The sequence below is a fragment of the Vollenhovia emeryi genome, unplaced genomic scaffold (assembly GCF_000949405.1).
Source record: "Vollenhovia emeryi isolate VEMERY1.0 unplaced genomic scaffold, V.emery_V1.0 DF939238.1, whole genome shotgun sequence".
Taxonomy (NCBI): domain Eukaryota; kingdom Metazoa; phylum Arthropoda; class Insecta; order Hymenoptera; family Formicidae; genus Vollenhovia; species Vollenhovia emeryi.
Window position 1 is genome coordinate 475234 of NW_011967128.1, and position 14230 is coordinate 489463.

At 41.2% G+C, this 14230-nt stretch overlaps 1 protein-coding gene across 1 annotated transcript in view; it reads left to right on the top strand.

Annotated features, from left to right (window-relative positions):
* The window catches only part of LOC105560199 (fat-like cadherin-related tumor suppressor homolog), a 79239-nt gene that overhangs the window by 2356 nt on the left and 62653 nt on the right, over positions 1–14230 (top strand). The window contains exon 2 of the mRNA XM_012009084.1: positions 300–504. Coding sequence (XP_011864474.1) covers positions 300–504 — 205 coding nt within the window. The remainder of the gene's footprint in view (positions 1–299; positions 505–14230) is intronic.

The window sequence follows — 14230 nt, forward strand, 5'->3', positions numbered from 1 at the left end:
TACACCTAAATAAGTTATACACCTCCATTTGTGTGAAAAGTCACACACGCCAATAAAATCAAACATCCATTCGTGCATGAAAAAGTCACACACTTACAGACGTCTTGAAACGGCGGACACACATCACATGCGATAAAGTGTGTAATATTCACACACTGCTTCTAACAGTGTAATCTTTTCCCTGTATGTCGAGTCACGATCACTTCCCCCTTTTCCCCCGATCGGGAATTTAATCAAACGAGCGACGGCCCGTTTTGTTCGAACGGATGATTTGACCCGCTCTGCTCACGCGTGTGCAGGTGTACGTCGAGGTGCTGGACGAGAATGATAACACGCCGCTGACCGAGCTCCCAGTTTACTATCCGTCCGTGGCGGAGAACTCGCCCGCCAGCGTGAGTGTCCTGCAGATCCGCGCCTTTGATCGCGACGTCTCGCCCCAGCAGTTCGTCTTCACCATCAGCAGCGGCAATCCGGAGGGTTATTTCCTCATCAACTCCACCACCGGTAAGTCTCGGGTGCCGGCAACGGCTCGGTATCGCATCGACGGCGAGATAATACCGGTCTCGCGGCGGGATCGGGGATCTTGAGCCATGACGGGTCTTTAGCCACACCCGGTAGCCGGTAATGAGTCCAATCTCGCTGGACGAGAGTTTTAATAGATCCGTTACGCGGAATCGGGAGATTGGCCGCTTCCGTGAAAAGAGTTTCGCTCGAATTTCTCGTTCGTTACCGGCCGAATCAAAGGACGAGATATTGCGCTCCTTCACGGACGACCCTATACGCTGCCGAGGCTCTCTCCGTGTCGTGGAAGCGTAGAGAAAATTATATTTCCGACAGATAGACGCGCGATCTATCTTTATTTTAATGACCTGCCTCTCTCTCTCTTTCTCTCGGACTTAATAACGCAACTCTGCGATATACAAGCGCGTCTAAAGATACGTTGTTCTTGCCTCACCTCTGGCCGTGCATGCAAATTCGAGTGATCGAATGTCGATCCATATTCATCAGTCCTTTATCGTCCCGCTTAGCCTTCCTCCTCGCGTGAGACGCTCGACGCTCGGATTATAAAACGATCAGAGCACCTATCTTGCGAGCTCGTTAGATCTAGGACGGCGTCATGCCTGTGACTTGAGAACCTTCATAAATAACGTAAGAGGCAGCGTCACGTTGTTTAACGCGACGAAATAATGTACGAGCCACGAATGGATATGAAACGAAAAGTAATGCGCGGCGGACAACAAGTTTATATTCTCGTATTCGCCGGGGACCAAACGCGCCGCGGAGAAGGAGCCGGAATTAATAATGCAACGAGAGTTTTAAAGCGATGAGATTGTTGGTTTATTGAAACGGGGTATTATTTTCCATCGGGACCCGAAGGCCGTCGAGATTATGCCGGTTTCTTTACCGATTCCTGGCACCCAACCAGGCGTCCCCGTCCCAAACAACGGACATCTCGTATTCTCGGGAAGCTGTTCGCGATCGGTGTTAGTGTATGCAAAATGAAAGTCGGTTATACCGGGAGATGGTTCACAATGGAAAAAGTCGGCCGACGCTTGATTTGTATTCATCGCCGTCGGCCAATCCCCGGAAACTTCCCCTCCGTCAGCTGGCCAATCCGTTTCGCGTGCTGTCCGTCCGCGGAACTTTTAATGTTCGGAATTGTGCAAGACTTGGCCCGGCTCACCCGCGAGTGGCGAGCGGCGACCCTTCGTATTTCGCATTTGCGAGGAGAAAATGGGGCGAGCACAGTCGAGCCGGACGAGCCTTAAAGCGTGGCCCGGCATATGCGGTATTGCGGTCGCTCTTCATCGTATGCCAAACGGGAAATACTTGGCTACAACCGATCAATCGGCTATAAATGTCATCGGGTTATCGTCAGTCAAGTAATACTGATATACGAATCTCGTGTTTATGACTATTGGTCGCGGGAAGTCCAAGCACGCTCGCGCCGGGATAATTATTTTTTTTATCTGCGATACGCTTTGCTTATTTATAAGATAAACGATATTCTCTCCCTCCTCTTTGTCTTTCAGTTTCTCGTTACACGGAGAGAATTTTCTTACCCTGAACATTATGTAATCGTGGAACAACGTGGTATTTTGAAGACTTTCGTGGGAGTTTTTTGAAATTTACCATACATTCTACTAGTAAAACGTATGGCACAGTTTCAAAAAACCCTCATAAAATTCCTCGAAATGCCACGCTGTCTCACGATCACATAATTTCCACGATAAATTTTAAAAGAAAAGTCTCTCCGTGCACGTGTTATATTTTTTGTGTGTACTTTTAGATATTATATTTATTATAACAAACAACAATAGTAACAAGTTTATTAATTAATAGCTGATTTTATTGTTTCGTGCGAGTTATTTAATTTGTTTTCCACAAAAATTTCAGTAATCTGATAATTACTGGAAAGGAGCGATATATTTTAATAATAAACCAAGAAGAAAAGTCACGTTTTTTACTGTAACTTTATTCTCTTGCAATAAATCGATATATTTTGTTATTAAACAGGGTCTTATGTTTAATAATAATATTTTTTATGCCTTCCGTCTTTATATGCTCTTTTCTTGAAAACGTAGTTTTATGCCAAATCCGGAAATGTAATATTACAATATTTTGCATTGATAATTAATATAATATTACTGATACTAATAAACAATTAAAAAACCCGCCAGAAAAGTTCTTAATTTATTTAGTACTTTTGTTAAATGTGTTGTCATGCTTTATTAAAACCGCGAGAAAAGTTTTTGCTTTATAAAAATGATTTTATTTAATCCGGGACGTAAAAGTGTAGAAAAAAATAAATTTATTTACACGTATAAACACCTCTCAAAATACGTGGTTAAAAATAAAGGATAAATTTTAACGAGGAAACATTAAATGTGCGCGCGATAATATTTGTCTCATTGAGGTTACAATAATCTAAAATGGAAGGAACGAGATAATTCATATTGCTGCTCTGCAATAAATTAAACATTTCAGATAACGGAGCCGCGGCCACGCGATCTTAGTGCTTGTTGTTACGGTTTTCATCGCGTTGCCATTCGAGCGAATGAGATGGGTTATACCATTCATTTCTCCAAAGAATATATGTGATTACAGTAAAGACCAAAAGCAAATCGCTATCATTCTCCGCGGACGATGTGCAATTAATGGATTATGAATACCGGCGTCGAGCGAAGCGATGTTTGCCGAAGCAGATATCTTAACGATTGATCTATTTGAGGAGTTGAACCAGGAGGAAACGGGAACTGTAAATTATTGTTTTGTAACACGATAATGATTTCTCTTTAGCTCGGACGCGCATATTGCGTCGCGCTTTAAATTTCTCACCGAGTGTAAGGGTAGAGTAAGGTGACCAAATTCGGATCAACAATTTGTCGAGTCGCTAATAAACGACGTAGAAACACGTCGATGCCTTTTATGATATCGGCAATGTAGCATACAGTTGTAAATATATAAGAGATCAAAATTTAAGTAAATCGCGCGTAAGTGCGCGTTCCTAAACTCATGACAAAAAGGTGTTGCAACCATTTCGTTCATCGCTGTACAAATGATATCGAATCGGGATATTCGAGTACCTACGCTATGGCATATCGATTCGTCCTCCTAATAACACATTTTATTTTAATAACAGATTTAATAATACATTCATTAATAATATATTTCGCGAGGTTTGCATGTCCGAAATGTACTGTACAACAGTATACAACATATTTTCGGACGATCATCTCATTAATCGACTTTATTGTATCGTACGGTATCAGAAAGTTATCAGTATTTTGGTCATTAACGGAACATTGCGGGTATAGGATTGATTGATACCGAGGCGAGCGGCATCGCAACGCATTTAATTAACAAGTACCGTCATAATTAATCCTCTGTATTAATATTTCATAGCATTTTCGTAAATGCAGTGTTTATCGATGTGAGTTATTAAAGCCCCTCGCTCGAAATTTATTCGTTACGCTTATTCGCGAGACGTGCGTATGTCAAGCGGACTTATTGTTAGCTCGGTGCGATTGTGTATTTTTTTCACGTTACGTTCCCGTCGCAATATAACAAAGCAATACTTGCGACTGGCGTCAGAAGTGTTTAAAACATTCGCGATTTTGCGAGTGAATATATGATTAAGCGCGATAAGAAATGAGAGAACAAGAAGAGGCCTTGAGAGGCGTCCCACGATAGCGGAACAATTTTACAGCGAATGTATTTTCGTTTATTAATTATATTTCATTAATTATTTACAGAATCAGTTATTTTGTTATTATGTTTACACGACGTGCGTAATTATTATCTTTAAAATATTTATTGCTTTGGATGCTATTGCAACTGAATATACATTTAACACACAGAGAATGACGCAGCGCAGTTCAGCTGCTGCGTGCCGCATCGATGAGACACATTGTATATTACCTTTTTAATTTGAGCTAATGGATTTGTTGGAGTATTGAATTCATAGGAAGCGTACACGTGAAAGCTCCTCTACAGTACACGGGGTAAGCCCGGTATAAGAGTAAAAATTTGGAGGACTTTTGCCATTTGCAAATTATGATGAAATTCCTCGCGACTCTGGGATTCCAATTGCCTGATGAGACATGAAAGGTAACCGTATTTACTTCCGATGATAATGATTTATGAAACGGATCAGCCTTCTTCTTTCACAGCTTCGTCCTCTTTGTTTTCGTGTCCGCTCTTGTGACGTCAGTTGGCCATATGACGAATAAACAAGATTAATTGAGTTTACGTCATTCCAGCAGCAATAATTTTGCAAACATTTTATGTACAGTCGTTGGTGGTCCGCCTCTTTTTCTAACAACGATAATGCTACGTCTACCCCAATTTCTGCGCTTACTTCACGTATTGTAGACGAGCCTTAAGATGTATGTGTCAAGTTAAAAAAAATAAGAATATTACGGATAAATATAGCATGAATACCGTGAAATGAATGAATTAAAATAAATTAGCATTAATATTTAACCCTGGGACTCTCACGCATAACTCGTTCAATTACTGTGTGTATAAATTAAAAATGATAGGAGACTCATAGATAGTGTAAACGTAGATAAAAAATGATAATGACTGACAAGTTATTTTCACGCGAGAGAAATTGCTTCTCTGTATTTTCTAAATTCCAAAATCTAGTAAAAATATTATTTGCCAGGAGGTCTGTGCTATTAAATAAAATTGTCAAAAAGTGTAATGGAAAGAACCGTGAAAACACGATATACCCGATAATTGAATTTTTAGTAACAAGTACATAGAATAGATTAAATTTTTGAATTTATTTAAATCAATGTTTATAATACATACAATAATGACAATTTTGGAATATCATGTTTTCAATTTGCCCTCATTACATCTCTCATGAAAATTGGAGAGTAATATGTTCACATACATTGTGTTTATACACAGAAAACAAAATCGCTCAGAATGAGATTATATTATTTTATTATTTTTCTTTTCCTTCCCGAATATTGTTTTAATTCGGCCTGTATTTGTTTTCCTTATGCATGTACATACATACCTGTGTATCTTTTTAGAATTTCCAAATATTTCACATAAATTGAGGGATTTTCTGAACATGCATAAATGTTACATAAATAAAAAAATAGATGAAAAATATTTTACGTAGTATATTTTAAGTAATTTTTATTTAACGAATAACACGTGGCAATGATATTACGTTTATTCTGACAACGTATCGATTTTATGTTAATCTTTTGCAGTTCGCGTTTGTTTATCAACATTAATAATTTGACTTCATATCAATTGATATGAAATAAAACAACGCGTGAGAAATAAAATTCGGTGCTAATAATTAACTTACCGCAGCCGATTGTTCGTTATAATATACAGTATCTAATAAACAAAATCAACTAATTAACAGAGAGCAATATCGTTCGAGCTGTAAACGTCAATTGCATCGGTGACAAATCGGTACGCGTGCGAATTGCGGAGTGAACTTGAAGTAAACTTACTTCACGATATGACCAACTATATAATATCGGCAAACTGTGATCGCTTATAATGTTATCGACATTTTCGTATTAAGAAGGGATATTTGATTTTAATTAATTTTCTAATAACGCTGCTAAATTATTGTACAGTGATTGCGAGACGAGATGCGCTCTGTATCGACATCACTCGATTATTTAATACACACTTTGCACGAAGGGGAAACGCGAATTTCTAGACAGTCGTTCGCTATACATGGGGAAAATGATATTGCATCAACAAGATCAGTGTAATTGAAATAAAATCGTTGACGCAACATCAATATTAATGAACGAAAAACATCAGACAGTTGTCTTAATAATCTGAATATTTAGTTCAATGCTGAAAATTAAAATCCATAGCAAATACAATTGAGCGAATTATGTATGTTTGCGGTAGCCCGTGACGTTAACGTTTAATTCAAGCAACTTCATTTTTTTTAAATTCAAAAGCATTGCTTTTCCCGTGTACGGTTTGGTCCTCGCGCGAGTAGTCGCGACTGCCAACTTGGCTTACCGCGAGCCAAGAGAAATCTACCGTGTTATTTGTTATTCTCGTTCTCTCCGGCAAGTCAATTTTTTAAAATTTGATCTCGGGTTACATCGCGGCGATGAAAAGATTGCATCGCCGATTGGACAACAATGTCCATTGCAAGATTGAATTGGATATCTCACAATCTTTTTAATGGCGAGTGAGCGCAATGTCCGGGACGAAGTATCGTTCCTTATTTGTTATTCTGAATTGAAACAGATTGTTCGAGAGAAAAGAGTAGGGACATCATCGCGAATACGCGGGTCCGGTGTTGCACATCGGACACCGCCGGGGCTCTGTCCCAGTTTCACCCCCCGGCGGCGACGCCGCTCCACCAATAGCAATTACTGCAACGTAATACAACGGACGGACGGCTTCCAAATTCCACGTAATACCGGCTAAATTGGTTTCCGCCACCCCGAAGAAGAGGCATCGTCAATTTTATTGCCGATCGCCGTCGCGTATGCTCGCGATGGGATTATTATTTATTATCGGGCGCGTCGCCGTTCATCGACGCCGCTCGATTTTTCCGAGATTTAGGCCGGGGACCGCGACTGTATCGGCTCGCGCTCGTTCCGCAACACGATCGGTCGCGGGCTAAAGCGAAATGAACGGACATTTGCGCCACCGGCCGCATTTGCCTCTGCAGAGAGCGCGACGTATTGCCAACTGGTCTCTCTCTCTGCGGCAAATACGCCGCAGATTCCTATTTACTCGGCGTTATTACGCTCCGTCGGGAAACCCCACGTGTAACGAAGCCGTGGCAATGAAAGAAATTGCGGTTTTTACTAATGACGATGTTATGATAGCTCGTAGTCGCCACGAGTTCGCGGGAAACTACCGAATACTACTTGCACAGCAGGTGTCAAAATCGAGTTTTGTAGATCGTTTTCTTTTATTTTCTAAAAATTAGTTTCATAGTATTATGTGTAGCTACACCAGAAAAAAAGTTTCTTCGAAATCAAACAAATTTTCTTGAAATTTTCACCTTACTGAACTTTTATTTAATTGAAAAAAAAAGGTTTCTTCTACTAGGAATGACAAAACGCGCGCTTCGCGCGCGCAGTTTGTAGTTGGGCATTGTATACTTTTAAGAATTTGTATACACGCAAAGAAGTAATTGTGCAACGTCAATTTAAAATGAAAAGTAATTTATCACTCACTGATACGATTCGCAATGAATTTTTTTAATTAGAATTTGCCATCCATTGATCGTCGTACAATTTTTCCACATTGTTTAATCAATTACTGGCGTTAAATAATTCTTTACGTTATTCATATTTTGTTTTTAAAAATAGGTATTTATTAAAATAATTATATAGAATACTGAAAGAGTCTTCCTTTTAAATATAGACTCACAAAATTTTATACGTATGGTTTTGTCCCCAACACTTATTCGAATCCTCGTTCGAATCATTTGAATAAATAAAATAAAAATACAGAACAGATGCTTTATTTTGCACAAGTGGCGAATAACATAAAAATGTAAGACACTTACCTCACGATTTCTCCGGCGTTGCCCGATGCCTCCTAGGGCTCCTTTTCCGCCTCTCAGATTTCCTTGTTGCACTCACACAACACTCACTTGCGATAATCACCGATCGCGCGAAATTTCGGACACTCCCGTACGCGACGTAAAATATCGCGAAACGCACGAAATATTAACAAAACTAACGACTTGCATTTTTGATTCGGAAGAACAGGATAATGGATAAATCACTTTTGAATTGGCGATATACATATAATAAAACGCAACGCAAGCATCGGAAGCATAATGTGCGGTTAAGATGTAGTTATTAGTTTGCAACGAAACGATATTTTGCAATCTTTGTTATTCAATCTAATCCTCGAAATAAATTATGTGAGCGAAATTTCCAGTGATTAATAGTTATTATTAATTGCAACAGTTAATGGAGATAATTTTCGATTACATTTACATAATAATGTAACGACGTGTGTTAAGCGACTTTCTTTACTTCCTGCCCGTTCGAGTTGCGAAGAACGACAGAGCGAATTACAGCGCGAACGCCGAAGTCGCACCAATTTCTCTCTTTTCCCGAAAATGGAACAAATTACACGAAATCGATAGATAATTAAAAGCGCGGTGCGTAAACGAGATGTAACCGCGACAAAGTACCACGGTATACATTCATATTTTAGATAAGTTAGTCTCGTGAAATATGTATGTATACGTTGATAAAGAGCCGTCGCCTCAACATACAATTCGTTTCTTATTATAAGTTGTAGAAACTTAATAATTAATAGAGGAACGTTACTTGTTACTAATAAAGGTGTGCAAATCAATAGTGGTTTATCCCTGCATTCATCGCGCTCGAGTCCGATAACGCAAAGTAATACCACGGAGACCGATAACGCAAAAGTATAATCACGTACGGAGCGACTCTCGCCACTGCCTGCCGGCTCGACGTTCGGCGAGCGAGTGAGAGCGTGGCGACCTTCAGGTAAACTTTGGCCCGCAAAAACATCGTACGTCACCGCGCCGAGTGAAAAACAATAAAAAAAAAAACATTGAGAATTCGTTGACCCGCCTACGTAATGGAAAATTCCGTACTTAATATAATATTTTACATTACTTTGTTCCGCGGCTGTTACTACGTTTTGCGGACTTATTGGCATTGATTAAATTAACGATCAATTCTGTTGAATCGAGAAAATGTTTCGAAACAAAAATCGTTGTTACTTAAATTCTAATTCCTAAGATTAGAAATTTTACCTCAATAGTTGGTGTATACAAATGTATATTTCTAAATTGCAAATCTTCATTTACTACGAATCTAAAGAGAAGTGAAGCACATTCGCGCTTCGAGAAAACCAATTGGCATCGCAGAAAAGAGGCCTCAACTGTTCGATATTAACGACATTCGCGGTGGTAACATCTCTCTTTTAGAAAGGGAATTTTTTCAAATCTAGTTTTAGTAAAAGTAAATTTAGTAGATTCAAAGAAACGTGGTTTCAACATATCTCATTTGTTTAACCAAAATAAATCTTTCTTTCTGGGTGTAATATCCACTTCTATCAATGCAGACTAACGTTCATCTCGGTTTAACTTACTTTCTATCTTTCTCCGATTCTTAGGCCGGAATTCATCGTCAGATCTTGTATTCACGACCGTCTTGAAGTTATCTAAAGATGCTGTATGAAACATTTCATTGGCTTTGCAAAAGTAGCTGGTCGACAATGAAAGCTATTATCTATTGTAAAAATAGACACAACACCTTATATACTAAAAATACCGAAAAATTGAGCAAGACTCTTACAGTGTGTCCAGTTTTAGCAGACTCATTCATTTAGTAAGGCGAAAATTTACAGTTAATCTACATTGGTGGAAACGAACGTAAATCGGTAAATTTATGGGTGACCAAGCCAACGAAAGAACAGTTGATTTATTGCCTGGAATTTTCGATCGACATAAACGAAAATCTGTTTACGACGGGAGTCTCGTGAACCCTCGCGGATTATTGATCGTAAAATGAACTTCGCCTTTTTCTTCACATCCAGCGATGTAACACGAAGCCGATTAGCCAACGGATATGTATGTTTTCCGTCAGGATAAATCATGGTGCTATAAATACGATACAACATCGTGCGATTAAACGAATAATTTTAGTATTGTAAAAGCATAGCCAAAGGTAGAATTCGATGTTGAAAAATTAAGGAGACGGCAATTTCAGAGGTGCGTGTTTTTTTTTTCGAGAGAGTGACCTTTTAGCAGGATTTATCGAATATGAAATAGCATATCCGATTTCCAATTGGTTCCATTGTACAGCACTTCTCGATTTACCACCTTTTTATTACATTCTATTTAAAATTCTCGCTCGTATTTTGGATCATCTCAGATTTATTTTAAGCGACAATATCGGAGAAGCATTAACGACCGTCGTTTTTACTGAAACGAGGTGTTGCGCGAGCTAACTGTAACATTGTTTCGCGACCCTATATTAAAGGGTCTTCGCTGTAAAAGCGTGGCGCCTCTTTTTTTCCAAGAAGAATCGCGGCCGGCCGACCGGTCTGCAGGGGACTCGTTTCCGCAATTAAATCACCGGATCACCCGATTAATGCACCGGCCTCGCTTTCGCTACGCGGACGCCTAGGCTCTTTCGCATCCGCGCGCGCATTCCGTGCGCCATCAATCATCGGCCGCCGCGGCCTCTCGATCAATTTTCACGAACGCCCGATAACAAGCAAGGAGACCGCGCGAGGGGAGGGCGGCTCTTTTTTTTTAATCTCCAGGAACGCGTCGCGGGTAAGGGGCGTCGCGGCCGATGGCAAGGGTCAGCACGGCCAAAAGGCTACTCCATCATGCGGCCCAGAATGCACGCGCTGAAACAACGCGTCACGGTATATCGCATGCACGCGCTTTACGATTACACCGCCGTCCCTCCGTCCTCATTAACATTATTACGTGGCGCGCGAGGCGGCGTGTTGTTTTACGATCCGAGACCGTGTACATACACGCCCCCGCGGCGCGTGTGCACGCGCAAATGAAAGTTTCAGAAATCTTTCGCTCGCGGGGGAGTCGCGTGTCGGGCTCGAAAAAGTAGCGAGCACATTCCTCTTGAATGAATAATGAAAAACAAAAAGAACGCTCCTTCCGAATTTATCTAAAGATGCCGCGTGGAACATTTTATTGGCTACGAAGTACCTAAAGATGATCTTAAGGGGATGCTGGAGTGATTCTGCACTTTTGCACCTTTCTAACCTAGAAACTATCAGTTCGCGGAAACACTTGTGTAATATACAAATTAAATGACTCACGTGTACAGATCGAAAGCAGCTTGCTATTCCGGCCAAATGAAAGAACAATATGGCATCACTGAAATTAAGATTGTAAGTCTAATAAAAAATAATAGTGAGCAACACATACATACAGTACATGTAGTATGTGTGTTGCTCACTATTATTTTTTATTACACTTACAAACTTAGTTTCAGTGATGTCATATTGTTGTTTAATTTAGCCGGAATAGCAAGCTGCTTTCGATCTGTACACGTAAGTCATTTAATTTGTATATTACATAAATGTTTCCGCGAACTGACAGTTTTTAGGTTAGAAAGGTGCAAAAGTGCAGAATCACTCCAGCATCCACTGACTATGAGAATATCGTCAATAGTCTTTTTTTATTTCTGACGACTCGCTATCTATACAGTGATATTCTTCGCAAAAAACTGAGTCGAAAAGTCCCGAACCGGTTTTTCGAGTCATTGCGCTTCATAAAGTAGTTATTATTATTGAAAATTAAGTTGTCCCACGATTACATGGCTTTCAGAGTAAATGTTAAGAGAAAATTCTCTGCGTGTAGTGTGCACGAAGTGAGCCGCGCGCCTTAGCCTGTGCCCACGATGCTAGAACTTGGTCGAAGTTATTCCATAAAAGCTGCAAGTCGATTGGCTACGCATTTCTTGAAACTAGACCAAACTTGGACCAAGTTCTAGTCCACGAACCATCGTGGACACAGGTTTTTAGTGTCCGACGTGTTCGTTTAGAAAGCGATGCCGATCGTTTAATCCTTACACGGAGAGAATTTTCTGTTAAAATTTATCCCGAAAAATATTGTGATCGTGAGACAACGCGACATTTCCAAGAACTTCATACGGGTTCTTTGAAATGTTACTTCCAAAAAATTTTTATTAAGTTCCTCCAAATGCCGCGTTGTCCGATGATCACACAATTTTCAGGATTTTAAGAGAGAATTCTCTCCGTGTATTCAACATAGGTAATAGCTATTTTACGAAGCATGATTCACAAAAAAGTGGTTCGGAACTTTTCGGCTCAGTTTTTCCACGAGGAATACCACTGTATAAATAGTGGACGCGAATTAGTTTACACCCTGCATTTTATCCGCCGTGATGTATCACGTGTTTTCCTTAATGGGCGAAACGGAATATTTCGGGCGAAAGGTGATACGCTCTTCGGACATGCATATACATATATCTCAGGTGCTAACCGGCGCATTCGCGCGCGGCGATCCTCTGGTTACAGCAGCACGTAGCTAAGATACGACAATGGAGAGAACAATGGCGATGTTATACTGCAGTACGAAATTAGATTAGATAGATCTTGGCCGAGTAATGCGACCCCGCCCGCGGGAACGAGCTCCCACAAACGAACGGCACGTCGTTAACGTTACACGATCTTGTACATACCTGGTCGGGACTAATCGCGCAGTTAGTCGCTTTCGGCGCGCGCGACGCCCCGCCGCGACAAAAATGTTTGGCCTCGCGCCGCAATAGGGCGGACTAAATAGGGTGTAAAACGCGATATTAATTAGAGCCGCTAAGCCGCGCGGCCGCCTGGGCGGGTCGCTTTTAGAGATCCCCGGCTTTTTGTTAAACCGGTCCCCCCGGCGTTGCGAAATATGCCCGGCTAATTTCATTAATTACGCGAAAAGTGGAGAAATATGAGATTTTATTCCGCGGACGCGCGTCGCTGATTGCCAGCGGGTGTTATTGCTATAAACGCTCGCGATTCATATCAATTCGATTAATGCACCTCCCGTTTTTTTTAATAATAACGGCAACGAAAATCGAAGGGCTTTGTCAAAATCTCTCTCTCTCTCTCTCTTGCGCGCGCGCGTGCGCTTGCGAACATTTCGCGCGTGTTATTTCTGTCTAATGGAGCACCGCCGCGTGATTGAAAATATCATCGAGAAGATTTGACTTTCGCGAAAGCCCCCGCAGTTCATCAACCCTTTAGGTCTCTCTCCCTTTTATTCCCGGCGTGAAAGACCCGCGTTTCCTTTAATACGAGACCCCGGCAGGCAAATTTCATAAGACGCTCGCCGCGCGCAGCTCGTGAAAGACAGATAATCTTAGCCCGACATAAGGGAATAATCCCGATAAAACTTTCTCCCGGCGAGGAGATGAGCGGCCTTTAAGCGGCCTTCCAGTTGCTCCGGCGCCGTTAACCCGGAAGCATTTTTCACTATCATCATAAAATATTACTCCGTCGAGCGTTCCGCCCCCGGTGCGCGGAGAAAAACCGTCCTCGCGACGTCCATTGGGATCCGCGCGCGTTGAGAAAATAAATTCGTCGTTATCCCGGGCAGGGGGTTTTACCGCGCGACGTTGCGCCGCGACGACGATCGTCGGCGTTGACGATAATATCGTAAATTTCGCCCAACTCCGTTGATTCCCGATAAAGAAATTTCTCGGCCGCGCTCGCGGTCCCGGGCACGCGGACGTGCATTCCTACCCGGAGGATGAGGAACGAAAACGAAAAGCAATTATTTAAATGCATTCTACAGCGCCCGAGCTCTGCACGTTTGCGTTCTCGCGGCTCGATCGAACGGCACTTGCCGCAATTCCCCCTTTTTTTTCGCGTTCACCATCTCCACCCCCGTTTCTCGTACTTCCCATTTGACGATAGAAGGAACGTGACCGAGGGCCGGCCGCGTCTGAAATTCGGTCAGAGAAAAGGGTGCGATTAATCGTGACTCAAAATGGCGCGGATCCGATCAAACAATAGGAAATTAAATTCGAAGATGTGCACTTAAGGTGATGCTGGAGCCTCTCTGTTTTACCGACATTTTTTAATTAAGGATATCTTTTAATTGGCTTTACAGAATTGCAAATTCTTGTACACGATTAAAGTTCGCACAAAAATAAAAGTCAGTCTACTCGACTTTATATCAAAAACGAAAAAAACTAAATATTTTGGCATGTAGAGCTGTCACATG